Raw genomic sequence first — 23,618 nt, forward strand, 5'->3', positions numbered from 1 at the left:
GTCCCAGAAGAAGCAAAAGTGGATGCAGCCACCATTCACGTTGTCTCCTCCTCCACAATAGTACTTGCAACAGTGTCTACATTAAATGCTCTCTAAGACAAGCCATGGAAATTCTGCCCATTAACCTTTCAACTATATTCTGAGTCACTTTTCCATCAAGAAGAGCAATCACCAATTTCTAATAAAGGCCTGATTCCTTCTACACAACAGGAAATATCAACGACTCTCTCTTCTACGCATAATTTGCAAAGCAACAACATCAAAAAGCACATCTTCCCATGAATTTGTCATTCTTTATAAAACGCATGATGAAGCATGTAAGATCCCACCTGCAAATATCACCAGAAATATTTCAAACTATAAATAATACCTCTTAAGCAGAAAATATAAATCCTTTTATAAGGAAGATAGGCTCATTGATGGAATTCCTAGTCAAGACATTAAGTAGGGCATCCAAGGCCTTCATCTTTCTTTCCAACTCCATCAAGCTTGTATTTAAAATGCCTTCATAAGCAGAGCACGATGGCTCATGCCTGTAATCCCAGCACTTCGGGAGGCCGAGGTGGGCAGATCACTTGAGGTCAAGAGTTTGACACCAGCCTAGCCAACATGGTGAAACCCCATCTCTACTAAAAATACAAAAATTAGCTGGACATGGTGGTGTGCACCTGTAGTCCCAGCTACTCGGGAGGCTGAGGCAGGAGAACTGCACGAACCCAGAAGGCAGAGGTTGCAGTGAGCCGAGATCACACCACTGTACTCCATCTGGGCAACAGAGCAAGACTCCATCTCAAAAATAAAACAAAAATGCCTTCATAAAAAGGGCTCCATATAGAATAGAAAATAAGTCTACCAAAGTCTTCCTCTCAAAATATAGCCCCAGGTCTGTTTTATAAATTACGCTAAAATCAAAGAGAATTTGGATATTTTTTCTCCTGGTGAGTGCTTCAGCTTTCCTTACCAATTGGTATTGTGATCATTACTCTCATGCTTCAATTTTCATGGTCAATGCCTTACCTGGTGAACAGATATGGCTGCAGCCCCCATTAAACTGTTCACAAGGGTTGTTACACTGTTGTTTCTGGTTCTTCGCAACAGTGTTGATTCCCCGGGGCTGGAAGAGCAAATTTGTAGTCATTGCAATCTGACCTGATCCGTCATATTTGTTCGCTCGGTAAATTCTTTGTGTGTATAAGTCAGTCCAGTAAATATGCTGGCCATAGAGAGTCAAGCCGAAAGCATGAGCTACATTGACAATAACCTCACGATCCATGCCCGTCAGAGTGCTGCGTTCAATTCTTTGCCTAAAATGAAGCAAAAAATAAAAATAAAAAAAATAAAAAAGCTGAAATCTCAAATGAGTTAAGTTTTCAACTGGCAACCCAATGTATGGGCCTCATCATTGTTTACGCAAGCCCCTCAACTTTCTTTTCAAGTGGGGCATATGGCAGCTAGAAATGTTTCTTCTGGTTATGGAAGGTCTTGTTTGCTTATCAAATAATGGCCTATATAAAATCATTGACTTCCAAATATGAATAGTAATCCTACAAAAGGAACCAGGTTGACATTAGAAACAGGAAAATGTGAAATAACTCATGTAATGCATGGAACTCAGAGTTGAGCACAATAAAACTTTTCTATCCCACGTTTTTAGTGGCATTTTCAATTTGACATTTATTGAGTACCTTGTGGTGTTTACCTAGAATAATCCAAGCTTAGACCCAAAGCATCACTGCTTTGTTTCAAATAGGAGAATAAAGAAAAGATCAGGATGTTAGGTGCCTGGCATTACAAGACTAAAATTCCAAAGAAATATGCAAGAAAAATTAAGATTCCTGATATGTAGACACCAGCCACTATAGGCAAAAATCATTTCATCCCTTCAACTATTCCTTTAGGAGGACTGGAATGTGAAACATTTGGGGGGTACTTGGAGAAGTTACACAAAAAACTAGAGTGGATGAAAGGAAAATATTAAGAAAATGCGCTGAGGAGAACCTTGCCAGAGAAGAAAGAGTCTATTTAAAAAGATGACCAAAAGTCAAGGAGTAAAGAAAAGAATTTTCTAACAGATACTGAACGCGGCATTTAAAGTCATTCAGATTTGATGGCAGTTACCTAGGGCCTGCAGAATGTAAACTGAGTAATTTCATTTGTAGTTATTAATTGATAAGACACATTTATAATTATAGCTGAAATTATAGATATATTTAGTAATGCATCTTTAGATATCTTTTCATTCATAATTATTCAATGCATGATATAGATAAACTTTCACAGGTATGTTCACCAAGTTACAATATAAATATAGTTCCTAAAACTGATTCTATAAATTTTGTTAATGTCTATCTGGCATATTATATTTTCATCACATGATGCAAATCCCTCTTCTTTGGAAATGGGAGGAAAAATCCTTCTTAACACCCACATGAGTAACCAGAGACACCTACAGACTAGGATCCACCCAGTACAGAAGGTCCTCCTCATAGTCCAGAGTCAGCCCACTGGGCATGACCAGGCTGCTGTTCACAATGGGTACCCGGAAGTTTCCTCCCAATGTGGCTCTCTCGATTTTGGCGTGCATATCCCAGTCAGCCCAGTACAGGTACCTAGTCATACAAAAGGAGTCAACAATTAATTCACAGGAAACCTCAGAGTCCTTTAAAAAACAAAGAAAAAGGACAACATTCTTTAATTGCAAATTTCCAGTAACATGGCCAAAGAAACCCCATTTCTACTTACACAACTCATCCAAAAGGGATCTGCTGAGTCAGAGTGTTGACTCACTAGTATGTTGTCAACCTTTCTGCCATCAAAGGGAGCTACACGCTGCACTTTCCTTCCCAGGTAAAACCACTCAATGTGCTTTCACCTTTGAATCTGTAGCCATCGTGTTATTATAAGCTCATAACACACTGGCTGTCTATGAACATCATTTCAGGCCCCACTCTTTTGAGAAATAAGCAGATAGAAATATAACAAAGAAGATGATGGCATACCCTTGGCAGGGATCTAATACAATTGCTCTTGGTTTTGAAACACGGGCTATCACAGTGCGGTTAGACCCATCTTCAGCCATGGAATTAATCGTCTGGTTGAGGTAGTCACTGTAATAAATTCTTCTAGTAATCCAGTCAAAGGCAATGCCATCAGCAGTCCCTATACCTGGACACATACCGGCAGACACACACACAAGCACACACAAAGGCATTAGAGTCTCAATATGCATTAGAAACACTCAGTCATCCATGTGTGTTGACCCCATTGTGTCTACTTCCGGGACAAGCAGCGCCTGGAGTGCACTTACCTGAAGCAATGACAGTTGGAGCATGGATTCCTGAAGACAGGCTGACATAGGAAATCTGGCCACGTCCGGAGACTAAGTTTTGTGTGAAGTAGATTCTATCACTTACACTGTCATAGTCAAGAGACATGACAGTTCTTCCCACATTTATTGTTTGGAAAGGTGGGCTATGGTTTTCAGGGTCCAAATGTAAGCTTCTCAAGGAATCAGACAAGGCAAAGATGAGAAAATTTTCTGTTGAAATGGCACAACTCTTGCCATCACTTTGCAGGGTCCCGAAGGCACAGTCACATTTTGGGGTGTTCAATCCAGGTAGAGCAAAGCAGAGGTGAGAGCACCCACCATTATTTTCCAAGCAAGGGTTGTTGTTGACCTCTGCTGGTGACCGGGGCTGGACTTCCTTGTCAAAGATGGTCACATCTCTTAGCCAGTTGATATTGTCCCTTATCACTGTGGGTGGGTCTGTGTTCTCCGGTTCCTTGCTAGCTTGGAAGACTTTTTTCAAATTCCTATCTACCCATATGATAGAATTTCTAAAAACAGTGATGCCATAAGGAGTTGGGTAACGACTGCCATAACGAATCACTTCAGAGTTCTCTCCACTGATATGAATCCTTGCAATTATATCTAAAGAATCATCAACCCAATAAACGTAGCCATCGCTGCGGTCCACTGCTAAGCCCCGTGGTGTGACAATGCCCTCTGACACAAGCACAGTTCGATTGGTACAGTCAAGGGAAGAACGCTCAATCTTTGGTCTCTGCCCATAGTCAGCCCAGAAAAGGTATCTGTTCTTGGGATCTACAACGATATGCCTAGGCATGTCCACTGTGGCTTTAAGAAGAACACGGCGGTAAGTAGTATTGATCCGCAGAACTTCTATCAGTGTTTCAGACACAAAGGCATTGGTGAAATAAATATTTCCTACAGGAAAATGAAAGTGCATGCTGATCAATAGAGAAGCAAAAAGAAAAAAGGGGAGAACTTTACAAATTCAGAACAAAATATATAAGGTTAAGGTTTGCGTCACTACATGTTGTCTTTTCCAAGATGATAAATAAATGTCTCAGTCTAGGCTTAGAAAAATAAATACTTACTCCTAGGAATTATAGAGATTGAGTCTGCAGATTTAGAGAGAATGTACCTACCTTCAGCTCCTAAAGTAGATTAGAATTCATAGCAACATCATAACCTACTTTCTACTGAAAGGTATATTTTCCAGAATGTCCTTCCTTTTCTACCTGAAGCACTAAATGCTTAATACCTACTTGAAAGACTCTAAGTATACATTGTCATAGCATAACTTCTACCCCAATGTGATAAAAGTAGCAAAGAGGGAGCACCAGCAGCATCTCAGGTTGTTACTGATGTTATCAAATGTTCTTTGTGCTTAAGGTTAACATGAAGTTTTTCCTTAGTCCTTCTAACTAATGTTGGCGTTTTCATCCATGGACCTTCTAAAAGCTACCAAAACAAAAGTCCATTTCGCTTTGGGCCTTATAGCACAATGTAATGCTAGAATAAAAAGATAACTTTGTGAAGATAGTATTTAGAGAATGATCCCAAATTACTGATTCCATGTAGTTGAAAGCCTGTTGCTCAACTATCAATACTACTACCAAGACACACAAATTTTGTTCCTGTATCTGATTCAAACCACCTCTAGAGAAATCAGGCCAATGCAAAATATGTTACTGATAGATTTTTCATTACCTAACTCTACTTGCTATTTATGTATTTGCTCACTTCCAATCCTTTAATCCAGGATTGGCAAACTTTTTCTGTAAAAGGACCACATAATAAATACTTTAGGCTTTGTGGAGCATATGGTTTCTTTTACAAGTACTCAACGCTGCCACTGTAACATGAAAGCAGCCATAGACAATACATAAATAAATGGGCATAGCTATGTTCCAGTACAATTTTATTTACAAAAACAGGCAACACGCTGCATTTTTTGCAGCCTGTTGCAAACTCGCAAGGCATAGTTTGCTGACTACTGCTTTATCTACACCCTCAGAAATAGTAATTTGTAATCAGGAATGAGAGTTAGGAACCCAATTAAAGCTTTATTTAACCATATTACCATATTTACTTTTTGCAATAAACTCTTATTATAGTACTTAGATTTTCATAACACATGCTAGTATTTCTAAGTGACACTTACCAAGCTTGATCCAATGTTACTGATTTTATGTAGAATTGGATTGTATTCCAAAATATATAATAGCACTAATTATGAGTTGTACTTTTACTCAAATGAGTGATAAAAATGATTGGTAATTCAAGCTTACGTGCATGAATCAATACAACTAAGTTAATGTAATACTGGAACAGGCAGTTAAATAAAATTACTAATAAAATATCTCATAATCTAAATAATTTTTATATATGAACAAAAGGAAGCAATTAAGAATTTGGTAACTAAAATTCTCAACTTTAAAGTAAATGAATGCTGTTCCATAGTTTATATTTTTTATCCCTTTGTCTTGAAAATTTAGAAAATTTCTAATGCAGAAACTGGGTATAAATCAAAGTGAAAAAAAATCCACATAATTTAATATTTTAGACATTTTTGTCTTCAGATTATGTTAATAGAAGAAAATGATAAGGATTAATTTGTCATGAATCTGTAAACTGAAACACCATTTCATTTATCAAATAGATATATAGCTTAATCTAGATTCAACGTATCTTAAATTATCTTAATACTTGTCTAGAAAACCAAATCTGTAGCACATGCAGTTAGGCTAAACTTTTTCTAGCATAAAATAAGACAACAGAGATGCAAACACATTAAAATCACCATACAGCTTACATACCTGCTACCCAATCCACTGCAATACCCCGGACTCCATTTTCCCCTATTCCCTGTGTGACAATGTTCATCAAAGAAGATCCATCTGGTTTAATTCTACGGATTGCATTATCAGATGTCACAGAGCTACTAAAATCACACCAATAAATAAAACCAGAGGACATATCAACATCCACATGCAGGGCATTTCGTCCTGGAACAGTTGAGAAAAGATCATTAAACAATGCTGCCACTGAAACTAGAACTTTTAAATGTCTGCCCTTCTTCTCAAACCCTCATTCCCACCCCACTGCTCTGAGCATCTCCCCATTACAAAATGAAACCCTTTTTTCCCAGTTGCAGTGAGCAGACCTACAATCCACATCTTGATTTCTAAATACTCTTTCCCACAATATGGAGCTGTGGATCCCAGGAGAAATACTGATTATAGGGTTAGCCAGGAAAGGTATGAGGTGAGCATGAAACATCTCATTGTACCAAGATACAAGGCGTATACCGGTGGCCACTTGAAGAGGCTCTGCCTGGCCAAAGTGGATCAACTAGGACATCAAAAGAGGGATTACAGTAATTGATTATAACATACTGAATTTAAAAAGATAAAAATTTGACCCCAAAATGATAATAAATTTTTAAAAGATAAACCAGGGAGAAACAAAGAGCTTTCGTTTATAGAAGAATATTACCTAACAAATGTAACGGGAATGCTACAATAAGAAAATCACCATTTTGCAATCCTCAATTAAATAATTATTTCAGACAAGGATCATCAATGGCTGCGAAAACCAATGGGTAAAAGGTGCTTGCGAGGCAAGATGTTCACAGGGCCTAAGAGTGACTGCATAGATTTCACACAAATTAAGAAGGAAAAAGATACACTTCTGAAAAGCAGTGATATAGCAGGGACCACCTTAACCAAGTGATCAAACTCAAGCATCACTAAGAACAGGACAAGCTGACATTATGTTCTTCCTAATAAGATTCTGTATCAAGTACACAGCATAACCTATATTCTTGCTAAATGTATTTAACCTTGATCTAATCAAGCAATGAGACCTAACTTCCATTTCATGAGAATTGCAGTATGAAAATGAAAGACAAGCTAAATATTTAGACAAATCCTCAGCATGGGATTCTCGAAGACAACAGGTCTGCCTCTTTAAAACATCAATGTCATAGCAAAAAGCTAGAGGCAAGTACTCCAAATTAGAAGAAACTAATGAGATATTCCTAGTGCAATGCATGAATCTTGATTAGATCTCGGATGGAACAAAACAGCTATATGTAAAATGTTGTGAGGCCAGCTGGAGAAATATGATTATGAATATTAAATAATGCCCTTTGAAACTGTGTGCTAGCATATGTAGGGGTAAAGTGGCATGGTATTAAAATTTATTTTCAAAAGGTTCATAAAAAATGAATGTGAATATTTTTGCATGTACACACACACACACAGATTGAGAACTCCAATGTGATGAAATGTTAACAACTGTTATATCTTAGTAAGGAGTCTGAGGATATTTGCTATGTCTTTCAACATTTCTGTGTTTGAAATTTTTTTAATGAAAAGCTGGGGGGAAAAACTATTGAATTTGTAATATTTTTACAAGATGATAACTTAGATCCATAACTTTTTAGATATGGGAAAACAAAGATGAGTCATAAGTCCATGTGAACATGACCATCAAGCAGGAGGACGTGTGGGCCTGGAAGCTCTGACTCCTTCCACTAGGTGCATTTCTGTCTTTTCTGACCATCTCTTCCACCCGTTCATTCACTTCATCCTTTTCGCCTTCCTTTCTGCTCTCTGTATCTATCTTTAGCCTGTGACATTCTCCTACTGATGCTAGAAAACTCTTAGTTCCTCTTGTGCTAAGGTACACCTAAAAACCTTGGTTCATCTAGGAAGCAAGTGATCATTTTATACATTCACAGTATGTAAGCACAAAGTGCTGCAAAATACGATTACTAAGGAGAGACTAATACTGTGAACTCTTTTGCTTCAATTCACCAAATATATATTAATAAATCATATTTGTGGACTATTTCATTACCATATTAAATAGTAGTATACTTTCTACCCCGAATCTCCATTAATAGTCAGAAACAGGGCACAGTTCAGTACTTCTTGCAAACCCATGCCACGTTGTATATTGCTCTAGGCCTGGGGTTCTCAGCGTGATCCATGGGCCAGCACCAACAGCATGCCCTGGGAGCCTATTAGAAGTGCAGATGCTCTGGACCTACCCCAGACTACAAAATTGGAAAAATCTGGGGATGGGGCCTGGTGTTGTGTGGTCATGAGCCCTCCAGGTGATTCTGATACACCCTGAAGTTTGAAAAACACTTTAGGCTGTGCCATTTGATTTAAAGAGAAAAGCAAGCTTCATTATGCACTGAATCCAAACATGAAGAAATGCTTTCACGGCACCAGGGATTTCAGCCTAGTCCCAGAGGAAGTCAAATCTGACTTATATTGGAATTGGCATACCTTGGCCTGCCACTGGCACCATGGTTTCTGAATGATCTGACAATTCCAAGCTGAAACCTCTGATTGCAGACAGCATTGAAACAACAATGAAAGAGTTAAATGGAGAGCAGGACCGATTGTCAGGATTGAGTTTAAACCCAGTGGCACAGGCGCAGGAAAACAGTCCTCCTGGTATAGGCAGGCAAATCTGCTGACAGGCATTCATGTTGTTGCTACAGCCATTTGAGAATTCAGCGGCATCTAAATGAAAACAAAATCCATTTGTAACTTTTGATCCTAGCTACTTGCCAGCCCATCTCAAATTTCTTTGAGTCACCAACTAATTTATTCTAAAAATTGATAACCAACCTATAGTAGCTGAGTTAACAAATGAAAAACAATATTGGAGAGACTAGAGGTTATACAACCTAAAGGTATGAAAGCAGTATCCCAACCATTGTATAATAGTTATGGAATGGGGCTTCAATTATATTCTTGTATAAATCATGTGAGGATTAAGGAGGCCAGTATATAAATCTGTTCATAATTTTCCTATGAACTGGCACTTAATATGTTCCATTACATGATCAATAATGTGATTTTTTTTTTTTTAATATATGAAACAAGAAGATTTAAAGACTATTCCTTGAATTAATGGCATTTGCAGTGACCTGGATGAGATTGGAGGCTACTGTTCAAAGTGAAGTAATGCAGGAATGGAAAACCAAACATTGTATGTTCTCACTGATATGTGGGAGCTAGGCTATGAGGACACAAAGGCCTAAGAATTATACAATGGACTTTGGGGACTTGTGGGAAGGGTGGAGGGGGCACAGGATAAAAGACTACAAATAGGGTGCGGTGTACACTGCTCGGGTGATAGGTGCACCAAAATCTCACAAATCACCACTGAAGAGCTTACTCGTAACGAAACACCACCTGTACCCCATCAATCTATGGAAAAATAAAACTTTTTAAAAAGAATATTCTTCATAGGAATAAAAAATTAATTTCTATTGCATGTGTTTCTTTCACTTGCAGTAAAAAAAAAAAAAATACCTACTGACAAACTTAGGTTATAGGACAGGAAATAAATTGTTTGATCATCTTTGGTTGGAGACTAAAGCTATAAAATACACCAAAAAATAATACCTGTATCATAATGCTGATTTAAAGGGGTATATCAGAAGTTAGATTATCTTTGAAAAAAAATGTTGAAATAGGAAATATCCAGAAGTATTCCTTTTAGATTAAAATTCCATCCCATTAACACTTTCCCAGCAGGCATCCAACTAATATTTCCTGAGCACCTTCTATGAGCCAGGCACTATTCTACTCACTGAATGTTGAGCAGTAAACAAGATAGACAAAATGCCTGCCCATACAGAGGTTATATTTTAATGAGTAACACAAAGAATAGACAAACAGATAATATGTCAGGGAGTGCTATGAAGCAAAAGCAAAGTAAGGAACTGAAAGTAACGGGAAGAGAAAGGAAATAAACTTACTCTGAAGTCAATCTGGTCTTTCAGATGCCAAATTAGCCCTTGGCACTTAACCATGCTTAAGACTTCATTATCACTTTTTTGGTAATTTCAATTTGTATGCATGTGTATGTACATGGAACTATGTGTGGGTGTGTGTTTACAGATGTAAGTTATGTGTGAATAGTCATTATACGTCCATGAATGTATTTCAGTGACAAATACTTACTGCGTCTGTGATAAACTCGAAGACCCCTCAGATTTGGAACGTTATTTCTCAAGACTATTTTGTTGGCCCCAGTGGCCTTGTCAACTCTTTCAATGGCCTCATACTGTTCATCAGAATAATAAAGGAAAGAACCGTAGACTGCAATTCCCCAGGGGTGGGAAAGCTCATGTATTAGGATCATTCGATCTGTTCCATCCACGTTTCCTCTTTCAATCTAAAGAATTGGAATTTTCATCAGTTTCATGGATTCATAGTGAAAATTTTGAACACTTAAACACTAATATTCTCCTAATTTTAATGTCTCATGTTTATACAGCCTTCGATCCCTTACAGAGATTTTCACATCTATTCTCTGATTTGATAAGCACAACTATACCAAGCAGCAAGTCAGGAAAATGTCATTGTGCCCATTTCACTGATAATGAAGACAGAGCTCACATGAGTCAGTCAGCCTTTTCAGATGGCACAGTGAAGAAAAGGTAGCTAAACCGCTAGTCCCTGCATGTGGTATTCTGGTCAAGGATGTACTCAAACATCTAAGTGCAGGCCACTGCACAGGAGCTGACTGACCCTGGGTTTAGCACCTTCACTGACAATTTCTGTAGCAGACATTGGAAACATGCTCCCAAACAACCACAGAGGACAGCAAGACAGGACGGGGCCAAAGATGGTGCCATTATATTGGAACAGATAACAAGCTTTAATCAAAATGGCTTTGATAAACTGGAAAAGAACCACAAGAATAAAGTCCCTAAGGGGAAATGACAAGTAGTCTGCTTCTGGAAGAAAAATGAAATGCAGTTGTAGCTGGTTTAATTTCACTCCAAACACCTGCCTCAAGTGCCAATTCTGTGCCGAAATATGGGCTAGGTATTGGTGAGAGACACAAAGTGTGGTTTTACTGCCACACCTGACAAGGGAGCCCAGCAGTCACAAGACTGGTTATGCCCTAGAAACTGACAGAAGTTCTAGAACTTAGAACATAAGGAAGATGAGCTTGGAAAAGAGCTGCAGAATCAGTGGAGACCAGGACCAGATTAGCTGAGCAAGCTTACAGAAGTGTTGGGAGCTACTCCTCGGGGCGAGGCTCCAAGCTGAGCCATGATTCAACTTGCTGATTGTGGCTTTATGAAGAAAACATGTCTCCAACCTGAAAACAGGCTTCACCACTCAAGGCCATGCCTAGTCCAGGCTGGAGAGAGAGGTTGCTCAGAATGGTGGAGGTGGCAGAAAAGATCTGGGCATGAGTGAAAGGCTAAGGATGGATTGCAGGATTTGGTGATAATTAAACCAGGAGAGCAAAGAAGAAATAAGGGAACTAGACTAGGAGAAAGGTTGGAGAGTCACACCACTGACAAGCTCACAGATTTTGAAGCCGTGTCCTGTCAGATTTGTTTAGCAAAACCATGCCATGTAACAAGAGCTCCCTCATCATTGCACACAGGCACCAACTCTGCAAAGTGTTTTCACACACATCACCACTTCTTTTTAATCTCCAAAGCTTACCACCATTATAGGTCCATATTAGGAGTCAAGTTAATATTTGTTGAACAAATAATGAACTAAAAGCCAAACCTATTGCACAATATTATCAAAAGCATCAATGTCAAGGATCTGAAATAACTGCTATTAAAAAGCAAGAAAGAGACTAGCATATATTCAATTCAATACCCAAAGCAATGCTTAATTACTCAATAATTATCATTGAGCACCGTCTATGTGCCTAGACCCAACTCAGCTGCATAAGCACAGCAGTGAATAGTATTACAATGAGTGAATGAGACTTTATAGTTTCTGCTTCTTATTGTAGAATGTAATGAACCCAATCTTGGAGCTTAAAATTACCAGTAAATAAAGTTTCACATGTGCATTAATCATGTTAGAATATTAGAGAATAATGTGTAGCTATGAGGGGATGGTGAGCTCAGAAGCTTGCTAGATAGATAAATAGATATATACATACATACACACATAGGTAGATACATAGAATATACCTATATCCTATACAGAAATATAAATTGTATGTTCTATATATATTATAGATATATAGTCTATATTCTATATTATATTCTATATTCTATAAATATAAGATATCCATTCTATATGCCATATATAGAATAGATATGTATAGATATATATTATATACCATTTATATTATAGATATATAGTCTATATTTTATATATATGTGTGTGTATATATATTCTTTTAGTCACTATAATTGGATAACCCAGAGTACTTTCAAAGGAAAACACTGAAATCACTAAAACATGAAAGAAATGGCTCTGAAAGGACAAGTAAGAAATGACAAATGGAATTAACTTATCCTGAAGAAAAACGAAGGTTGGTGGAAAAATTAATAAACATTTTCCTATAGGGAACTATGCACATACTATGAAGAACTGGACTTCAGCTAGGGTGAGGTATGTGCAAGGGAAAGAAGTTATTGGGAGAAAGGTCAATGAAACACTGGTGCAAGTTACCAAGTAAGACTCTTCAACAACCACTGCCCGACAGCTCGGAACACTCAGCATCAGCTACACCAGCTCAGCATAAAGACCAAAAGACTGAAAGTGTGCTCATACCACTCCTCTTCCAGTAACTGCCCAGTAGAGTTTCTGCTCCCCAATGTCAAGGGTGACACACTCCAGGTGCTCAAGGTTCCCAGTGAAGATCGTTTTTATAGATGTGCCATCCATGTTAGCACTGGCAATTTTGGCAGGAATTCCACTGTCAGTTCCTTGGTCTGACCAGTATAGCTTCCTACAACCATGAAAAACACCAGCATGTAACAAAACAGAAGGTAGATTTGAGTCAGTGACATATATAATTTAAATATTTAAATGACAATGTGTATTTCTTGTTCTCATGATGCTCATAATCCAATGGGCAAAGGCTGAAACATCAGTATCTTGTTGCATACAATGTGGATGGGTACTTAACCAGTGTTCTCACTTATAAGTGGGAACTAAACATTGAGCACACATGGACATAAACATGAGAAGAACAGACACTGTGGACTATTAGAGTAGGGAGGAAGGGAAGAGGGCAGGGGTTGAAAAACTAACTACTGGGTACTATGGTCACTATCTCTGTACAATATACCCATGTAACAAACCTGCACATATACCCCCTATTATCTAAAATAAAAGTCAAAATTAAAAGAAAAAATCCCTGCTTGCTCCTTAGTACTCAAAAGAATAAAGTCCAACTCCTTAGCATGACATTAAAGGCCCTCCACAATTTGTCCCCAAATGACCTTACCTGCTGTATCTCCCATGTGGTCAACACCTCCCTACTCTAAGCCTCTGGTTCCAGCTCTCCCCACAATCATGCTAAGTGTCACCATACTTCTGTGCCTTCATTGCTCCCTTGGCCTCAAGAACCACTGCCTGGTTGCAACCCATTCTCCACCTACTAGAAGGATTCTCATCCTTCAAGGTCTATTGCAAACGTTACATACCCTCTTAGAGCTTTCTGTGTCCTTTCAAAGTCAGAATATATTGTCAATTCTTACAATGCTATTTTAAAATCTCTAAAATTCTTGTTTTTTGGAATTAATTTTAAATCCAGTGTTGTTCATTCGAACACCATAGAACAAAATACAAACAACATCTTGCACATTAAATATAGTCAGAGCTATTTCTCTTTCTCACTGATACCTGTTATTTTTCAAATGTTGACATCTGAAATCAGAAGATGTCCTAAATTTGAAATCTTCCATTTTGTCAGGCCCTGACACTGACAAGAGCAATGCCACAAGGAAGACATGTGCCATTTACAAATACTCACCCACGAACAGGATCAACAGTTATTCCGATTGGAAAGCCAACTCCAAGAGCTGTCCCATCATTGGTAATCAGTGTTTTTCTGTATCTGTTATCTCCATGGAGTGTCAAAACCTATAGTGTAAAATCACTTATTAGAACCAAGTTTCATAAGAGGACCAAAGAAAACTGAGATGAAAGAGAACTTATATACAAAACAAATTCCAAAGCATGACTAGGGATAGATAAGAGAGGGTCTGGATGAGATTCAGATCATCTCTATTGCACTTCAGGGAAATGAGGAAATTAGCTCAATAGAAAATGAGAGTAAGAGAAGGAAGGCCGGGCGAAGGTGGCTCACGCCTGTAATCCTAACACTTTGGGAGGCTGAGGTGGGTGGATCACCTGAGGTCAGGAGTTCAAGACCAGCCTGGCCATCATGCTGAAACCCCATCTTTAAAAAAAAAAGAGTAAGAGAAGGAAAACCACCTCCCAAGTTCCTACTTCTAACCCACCTAAAATTTCAGGACAGAACATTTTTATGGATAAAAGGAAGATTCAATTGGGAAAACATCAGAACCACTGCCTGAAGAAACTATGAAAATCCTTCAGAAAAAGCTAAGAGAAATCTCTGGAAGACAAATGAGAAGCCCACAGCTTTCCTGCACCACAGTGACCAGGCCATGGCACTCGGTGGCCAGTCACTGCCAACACAGTTGATCAAAACAGTCCAAATTTACTCAGAGGTACGGTGAATTCTGTCCCAGATCAACAGTCTAAGCTGAAACACATGAGCTGAAATCTCTGCCCTGCCAGATCCTGACTGTACAACCTGAGGCAAATAAATTCAACTCTCTGAACTTAGTTTATTAGTCAAATGTGGATGAAAGCATTACCTTCTGCAGAGAGCCCATGGGACTAAGAGATAGTACAGGTAAAACACTTAGCACAGCACCCAGCACAACTGTGTTCAGTAAACTTCTCCTATTGTTAATTGGTCCATCTACTGGTCAGTTACTCCGTATGAGGTATTAGAGCAAGCATTATTGTATTTGATCCTCACAAATAATTCTGTGAGGTAGATCCCATTATTTTTCTCAACACAGATGAAGAAAAAGAAGCCTAGAAAGGTTTAGTGGCTTTCCCAATGCTATCTGTTTGTTATTCTTACTGTTACAATTGCAATTTTTTTGTGTTTTTTACCAGGAACATCAGTAAAGGGGAAATAATCACAATGTTAGCAGGACCCTGATACAGCACATAGAAATATCGTTTATTGGACTAGAAGGAAGTTTCTTATGGCAACGAAGCTATTTTAATAGGTATCTAAGACAGTCTAAGAGACAACTAGTAAGAAATTAGAAAATGCCTGTTGATTTTTGCATTAAGGTTTTTCTATAAAATTGCTTTTCAATACAAATAGATCATTTGCATTTCTCTGTCTCTTAAATATGCATGCACACACACACACATACACAAACATGCACACACACATATTTTTCTCTCCCTCATTCTTTTCTCTACATTTTTCTCTCTTTTGTCTGGTATCTTTCACTCCTGCTTGGACTAAGGTAACTTTTTTTTCTCAGTTGCCTCTTTCTGCTATAATCTCTCTCCTTTTCCTAAGACTAGGGATCTCTTTGATTGAAAGCTCCTTTCCTTGTTTTCTGGAATATATAGAGCTCTCTCTCACACTGCCACTCTGTAGGCTTCACAATTCAGCTATAAAATTTCTTTCAGTGGATGGGCACACAGCTACCCCTAGTGGATAATAATGTCTTCAGTGTTTCTCTTTTATTTTCAAGTTGGAGTTAAACGGGAAAGGAATATTATACAGGTAAACAGCAAGTGAACACGATTCCTATTTTCTTAATTAATCCAACAATCACCTGGAAGAATTATTTATAATATAAATTTACAATTTAAAATAATTCTTGGAAAATGAATTATTTATCATTTACATTGCAAATAATATAATGGTTTTAGTGGGAAACACCAATAAAACCATTAAAAGGGCAATTTGCCCATGGATCATTATTTTCATAGGTCTTTTATGGATCTTCTGAAAATATTAATCATTTGAAGGAAACAGTGCTCTGTATTTACAGGATACCTCAGTGTTATGAAGTACTTTTACTTATTCAGCCATGAACTCCATAGTACAGATGAGAAAAGAGAGGTTCAGAGAAGTTAAGTAATTTGTCCAAGGTCAAACAGCTCATGAGTGGAGAAAATGCTGTGCTGTCCCCAGGTACAAAATGCATTTCCATGTTTCAGGGTCTTTATTCAACTGTTTTTTCCTGCCTGGGACACTTTTTCCCTACATCTTCATTTGGCAAAAATAAAATCAGTGGTCCCCCCTCATCCATGGGGGACACATTCCAAGATCATCAATGGATGCCTGAAACCTCAGCTAGTACTGAACTCTATGTACACTATGTTTCTTCCTATACATACACACCTATGATAAAGTTTAATTTATAATTTAGACACAGTAAGAGATTAACAATAATCAGAAAATAGAACAATTATAATAATATACTGTAATAAGAGTTATGTGACTGTGGTCTCTCTCTCTCTCTCTCTCTCTCTCTCTCTCTCTCTCTCTCTTTCTCTCCCTTTAAATATCTTATTGTGCTGTATTCACCTATTCTCAGGCCACTGCAGGTAACTGAAACCTCAGAAGGTGAAAGCCTCGGATAAGGGAGGACATATTAGTCATCTTTCAAGACTCAGCTCACAAGTACCCATGAATGGGAAGTCTGCATGCTCTCTCCCCTCACTTTTACCTCTGCCTCCAATCACTAGCACTTTATATTCACTTGTCTTACCACACACTGGAGCACAGATGTTTGTTTATGTATCTATCTCACAGATATGTGAGCTACTTAAAGACAGAAAAAAAATGTTGTATTCATCTTTGAATATCCAGGACCAACTGATTCATAGAAAGCATTTACTAGTGCTCGTTAAATGAATGAATAAAATGAGTAAGCAAGCCAGACTCAAAGCCAGGTCTTTGGACTCCAAATCAAAATATCTTTCCTATGTGCCACACTGCATCGGGCCGTAATTACAAAGTTTTGGTTCATGTGGTTAAAGCGGCCTTTCCAATTCATACACACATGCATGCTCAGTTCTTCTCCGACTGGCTGCTATTGCATTGTACCTAACACTAATGGGAAAGACATGTCCCTGCTTTTGGAAAACTATCAGTTTAAAACAGAAGAACCCCATTTACCAAGCAAGATACCAAGAGATAGAATAAGAGCATATTAATTGCCATTTGGAATTAAGACAGCTTTGCACTAGGTTGACTCCAGAGAGATGTGAACTTGGTAGTAAGGGTCTTAGGCAGTAGATGTTGCCTATATTTAATGGGAGGATGATATTTTTAGTTGAAATCGTGAAAAAATTTTTCTGCCACTGTCAGAGGGTTAAACCAGTCTAGATTGCTGGAGTTGTAGTTTATAAAAGTGCAAAGAGAGAATAATGCCCCAAATTAGAGCAGCAAAGCTGACCATTTAAGACAATTTCTTAACTTCTGTGGGACTTGGTTTCTTATGTAAAAAAAACAAAGAGCTTGAACCAGAGGAGCCTCCCAAGGGGCCCTTCATGTTAACACCTGATGATTCTACCTGGTTTGAGATATTGGTGCATATTGCAAATATCCATCTCATTGTGAATGGCTACCAGACCTGCCTGCCCTCAGGAATGTTGTGAGGATTAAATCAGATGTTAGTGAAAGACCTTTGTAAACTCAAGCACTGTTCCAGTGAGAGCTCTTTTCTCTGCCTGGGACACCTTTTCCCTACTTCTTCATTTGGCAGAAATGAAAACAGTCATCCCCACTCATCCATGGGGAATACATTCCAAGATCATCAGTGGATGCATGAAACCTCAGATGGTACCGAACTCTACATAGGCTGTATTTTCAGTCTGCAGAAAGTGTTTTTTAGTATAGACAGGTGCTCTAAATTAGCCACCAGGCTGCTGTGTACCTTCCTCAACTTTAGTATTTCTATTTCTGAATGCTCCAAAGAAAAACTGGCTTGCCAGCTGGTGCCCACCTAAAGCAGTGGATTGTCAGTACTAACTATCCCCCTCCAAAACCTTCTTGCTTTGGGAAGTCTCACTTTCAAAATTATTATGAATTAATAATCCCTTCCATGTTTTACCTTTCTCTCACAGTGGAGCAAACCAACACTAGTCAAGTTACCTCCGACTTCCTTCATGTGATTTCATACCTGTGCCTCATCTAGAATTTCTTCTGGGAATGAGAGTAAAAAGAACACTTATCATGAAGAAGAGAGTAGCAAAGGAATTAGAATCAAGGTTCTACTTTATGTTTCACTGTTAGAAAAATTGTACTGGAGCCATAGAAAGATTTCCATCTAAGAACAGAGGCAAACTATAAATTTGGTTGAGAACTGAAATAGCATTGAAGATTAGATGAGGAAAAATAGTAAAAAAAATAAATAAATAAAAATCCCTGCTTACCATAATCTTCCCTTTATGCTGAATTCCTTATGTAACTTTTATTTATCTTCTTATATATTATTTTGTAAATTACCTAAAATACTTTTATGGAGACAAGGTGGTATTGATAATTAGGAGGAAATAAAATAGAGCAGTAGAAAGCTCAGATAATTTATTTTTGCCAGGTGGGTGTGGTGGCTCACGCCTATAATCCCAACACTTTGGGAGACCAAAGGAGGTAGATCACTTGAGGTCAGGAGTTCGATACCAGCCTGGCCAACATGGTGAAACCCTGTCTCTACTAAAAATACACAAAAAATTAGCCGGGCATGGTGGTACATGCCTGTGATCCCAGCTACTCAGGTGGCTGAGGCAGGAAAATCACTTAACTCAGGAGCTGGAGGTTGCAGTGAGCCAAGATGATGCCACTGCACTCTAGTTTGGGTGACAAAATAAGACTTTGTCTCAAAAAAAAAAAAAAAGAGAGAATTTTTTAAGGTGGTTTTCCTCCTTCACTTCGGAGACTGATAGTTAACACTAATATTTTTTCCCTTTTTCTTCTTGCTTAAAAATGATTCCAAAATCCATATGAGATCTATTCCTGAGAATAGAGTTTACATGAATCTAAATCCAATGCTTGTGTAAATAGTATTATGGAATCATTACCTCAATTGACTGAGTTCTAGGATTGGTAGAATAAAGGTTTCTTGAAACCCAATCTAAGGCTAGGTTCATAGAAGACCCCACCATAGATAGAGAAGCAAACACTGTCCTGTTGGTGCCATCTGTCTTCACTCTGTGAATTTCACCCTGGAAAGAAAGACAAGGGGAGGTGAGCAGTTTCAAGGCCACAGCTCCTGTGGAAGAACCCTTTCTTCACTGTGGCTACTGCCAGCTGCTGTGTTTCTTGAACACTCCTCATCCTCAGAGGAAAGGCAAGCAAAGGTTCAGCACCATTGGGTAGGCTTCAAATGATTTTTCAGTGTGTCACAGGAATATACAAGGCTTACCATTCAGGCTCTCTCCAGTATTGGCTACAGAGATAGTTCTTAACTACCACAGACATAAGAGTCATAAGAAACACCTAAGTCACAGATGTGGATCAGAAGGCCAGGAGTATATTTTGCATACGGGTGATAAACATGAAACATAAAGATCTTTCTTTTCTTCCCCATTTATATTCTCCTTGCCCTTTTCCCATTCTTATAGGTTTTTTCCCTGAAGGCTGAAGAAAATGTCTCTTGAGGAAAAGAACTGGAGGAGTGTTCACATTTACCTTAGAGGCAAAGATTCTGAAGGAAGGCCCCAGCATCACATCAAATGCTTACACTGAATTCCCTTAGGGAACTACTACTTTTGTCTTGAGTTTTGATCATTTTTATGTTCACCTAATATTTTCTACTAGCTTAAGACTCCTCTAGGGGCAAGTTTTGTGACTGCTGCTTCTTGGCATGTATTCTGTGGTAAGAAGCAGGTAATGCAGTGCAGGGCAAATTGTAGGCACTTCTAGAAAATACTTGCTAAATGAGTAAATAATACACAATAGCTTAAATTTGTTTCTTATTCTAAAGCTAAAGAGTTTTATGATCTTTGCTCCAGGCCAAGCTCACGTTTATACCCCTCATTGAATCAAAAACCTTAGTGATAAATTAATTTCCACATCGTTTCCCTTTTATCCACATAACAAAAGTATGCTTATAAGAAAACATCAGTGCAGGCAGGCCCTTCATGAATAAATTATATACGTTGAATGTTATTCAAAACTTACCGGATTTTCAACCCAATAGATGTATTGCTCAGAGTCATCAAATTCAACATCTAAACCATTCTGTATCCCTGCTATAGGAACCATAGCATCATTGCTCTTCTCTTCAGGATTAAGAGAGATTCCAAAAATTATGTGTTGTCTTACAGTTATTAAGAATGGTTGATCATCTGTGAAAATAAAAGAGTATCAGTCAAAACCATATGCCACTATTCCCGGACATTTAGAGTTATGGAAAGCAGTAGCCTATGACAATCATATGGGCTAAAAGGACATTGAGCATTGCAGCAATAAATAGAAGGTACTTTGTCAATCATGGGCCTTTCACAGGGTTTCAGTGGGCTGCTGGGCCACAAGACCTCCGACCCCACATACAACACTGTCTAGACTTTTTCAATGCAGGTTGGTATTTATCTTACTCTTCATTAAGTCCTTACTTAGACTGATAAACCATCCATGTTTGCTAAACCTCACAGACAGAAAGTTCTTTCACTTCCTGTCTGTGACAAATCTCATTAACAACACTACAAAGTGTTGCCTAGTATTTATTGAAACTTTAATAAATAAATCCAATGTAAAATCCCATCAATTGTTATTTGACTAGCGTCTGTCTTCCCTACAAGATTTTAACTCCCAAAGGTCAATGATTGCTCATTATTGTGTCCCAGGTCCTGGCATAAAATAGTTGCCCAATAAATGTTTGCTAACTAAATGGATGACCACATGATTGCATAAATGGATGAATGCCTAGGTGAATATATAAACAGTATCTTCCAAAGTTAGCAGAACTATCTACGCATTGTAACTTAAACACTCCCATAATATCTTAAACTATCAGTTCACTTAGCCTCCTGAATAATTAATAAAATTTCCTTTTTCAAAAATAATTTAATCTTTATTATGATCCCCATCAAGATTCAGGTTTTATTTTAAAATTCCTCTCTGAGTAAAGGAAAACTTTTTGAATCTAAGTTTTGTATTAAGATGTGATAAGATATATCACATATTAAGACAAAGTATAAAATGATTAATCATTACATAACTTTCATAAGCTAAAAATGGTGTTTTCATTATTTTTATAACCTGGGAAGCTTTACATCTTCAGCAGGATAACTTGGGCACTTTTTCCTTACTCATTTTCACATCTCATTAGCTTTTCATTGTTCCTATCATTTCTATTACTGAGAAATAAGTCAGTCTCTATTAACCTAGGACAAATTTAAATTTAATCTAATGTAAATTTTGCAACTATTAATGCTTTACATTTTTCTTTTTTCTTCTTCTTCTTTTTTTAATAAAGATGGGGTTTCACTGTATTGGTCAGGCTGGTCTTGAACTCCCGACCTCAAGTGATCCGCCTGCCTTGGCCTCCAAAGTGTTTGGATTACAGGTGTGAGCCACCACTCCCGGCCAATGCTTTACATTTTTCAAGTACTACAATGTATAGTCTTTCACAACAAGTCTGAAAAGTTGTTTTCAGCTGGAGCAAATGAGACTTGCAGGAGCTCTGTGACTTCTGCAGGAAACAATAATAGGAGATAGACCCTGGCCCATTCACTTCCAAGCCCTTCCTCTGTCAGCTGCTCCACATTGCGTCTCTTCTGAATAACTGCAATTGCAATAAAAATCACCTCTCATTTATTGAGAATGTGTGCCGCACTGCATATATCAGGTAAATAGTTCCCTTAATTTATCTCCCTCAAGCTTCCTAATCTTGTTGGTTAGATAGGTGTCTCCCCCAGTTTGCAAATAAGACACAAAGAAATCAAATCAAGCAATTAAAACAAGGTCACACAACCAGGCCTCCTGGACTCCAAAATCTATGTTTTTCATCACTACACTGCAAATAGCCAGGTACTACTTATTGAGTATCAAATTACCACTCATTTCATTTGGTTTAACTGCAATAATTAAAATGCTAGATTATGAGTTTCAGCTGTACCATGAAATTATATTGAGACATTTAATTGTTTATTGATTATATGTTATTAATGTTCCTTGGCTCAGTAGAAACTGTATCTCTGTCCCAATTTTATAGGGAACTTTAAATTTGTACTCACTCAAAACCTGATGCTACCCTTTTGAATGGGTAATCTCCCTTTGCTTAATTGGAGTAATTCTCAGCCAAAGCACTGTTTAGGGCCTAAAAACTTTGCATATCTCATCCATCATATATGGGCCTTCCTGACTCCTCCATGGTGCTCTTCCCTTAAGCACCACCTGCTTCTACTCCTTCCTGGAAATTATGTCTCAAGCCCTTTATCTGAAAAGCGCTGGCATATTGAGAAGATTTACCACCAATGAACATTTGCAGGCAATGGACTAGAAAGCAGGACCTCCTCTAATGCGGCACTGGCTGAAACTGTGATCGTCATGGTGGGGGATGACACCAGGGGAGCAATAGAATGGAAGTGGCCAGTAAGACAACAGGTGGCACAGGGAGGTGCCTGCAAAGTGCTATATGGGAAAGCAAAAATAAGCGATTTCACAACACTGCACACGTATCTAAGGACCAAATGGGTAAAAACCAGAGGACTGGGGAAAGAGCAAAAATGGATATTGGAGAGCTTGTCTTTCACTCAACATTTACTGAGTGCTGCCATGTACCAAGAAGTGCCACTGGCAATAAGCATACAGCTACAGACCAGGTACAGGCTTTGTCCTCAGGGAACATAGCATCTAGAGGGCAAGACCGAGTATATGAGCCCTTACAATTCATCATGACAACGGCATGAAGGGGTAGGCACAGAAGCATCTAGGGTTGGATGGAAAGGAGTTCGGGAGGTAGTGACAGGTAAGTTGTCCTAGGTCAGTGTATCTCTGTCTTTTGATACTAAAGATTATCTCCCTACTTCTATTTTTTCACGTCATAATCCCATTAATGTTAGTGTCAGCAGAGTCATGAAGACACTATAGTCAGGAATGGGAAATCAATGTTGTAATTGAATGACAATATATATGACCCCCAAACCTAGTTCCTCCTTAAATCATACCCTGCACAAGCTGATCAGCACTGCAGCCTTCCCTGGAGCAAGGGCAAGGAGTGTCCTCTTATCTTGCACAAAATCACTCAAGCAAGTGCCTTGTGCTGCTGAGACTGAGTCAGAAGTCTATTTGTATTTGGAGTAATTTTAGGGTTGCTGAGGTGATGTTTGGCTTGAATTTTGTTTATTTGGTTTTGGCATTATGGGGAATATATATTCTAAAGAATAAAAAATGTCCCATATAGAGAAAACACTCATTATAACATAAAATTGGAAATAAATAGAACCATCTCATAATTCCGCTACCCAACTATAATCACTAT

At 38.2% G+C, this 23,618-nt stretch overlaps 1 protein-coding gene across 1 annotated transcript in view; it reads right to left on the reverse strand.

The window, feature by feature from the left end:
* LRP2 (LDL receptor related protein 2) overlaps positions 1-23,618 on the reverse strand; it is a 224,482-nt gene that overhangs the window by 82,842 nt on the left and 118,022 nt on the right. The window contains exons 32-42 of the mRNA XM_064373346.1: positions 20,315-20,481; positions 19,213-19,356; positions 14,093-14,202; positions 12,886-13,063; positions 10,303-10,516; positions 8,611-8,850; positions 6,127-6,315; positions 3,308-4,228; positions 3,000-3,165; positions 2,451-2,609; positions 1,018-1,304 (exon numbers count right to left, since the gene is read on the reverse strand). Coding sequence (XP_064229416.1) covers positions 1,018-1,304; positions 2,451-2,609; positions 3,000-3,165; positions 3,308-4,228; positions 6,127-6,315; positions 8,611-8,850; positions 10,303-10,516; positions 12,886-13,063; positions 14,093-14,202; positions 19,213-19,356; positions 20,315-20,481 — 2,775 coding nt within the window. The remainder of the gene's footprint in view (positions 1-1,017; positions 1,305-2,450; positions 2,610-2,999; positions 3,166-3,307; positions 4,229-6,126; positions 6,316-8,610; positions 8,851-10,302; positions 10,517-12,885; positions 13,064-14,092; positions 14,203-19,212; positions 19,357-20,314; positions 20,482-23,618) is intronic.

This window comes from Aotus nancymaae, unplaced genomic scaffold (assembly GCF_030222135.1).
Source record: "Aotus nancymaae isolate 86718 unplaced genomic scaffold, 86718_ANA_hifiasm-v0.15.2.pri h1tg000008l, whole genome shotgun sequence".
In the NCBI taxonomy this organism is placed as follows: domain Eukaryota; kingdom Metazoa; phylum Chordata; class Mammalia; order Primates; family Aotidae; genus Aotus; species Aotus nancymaae.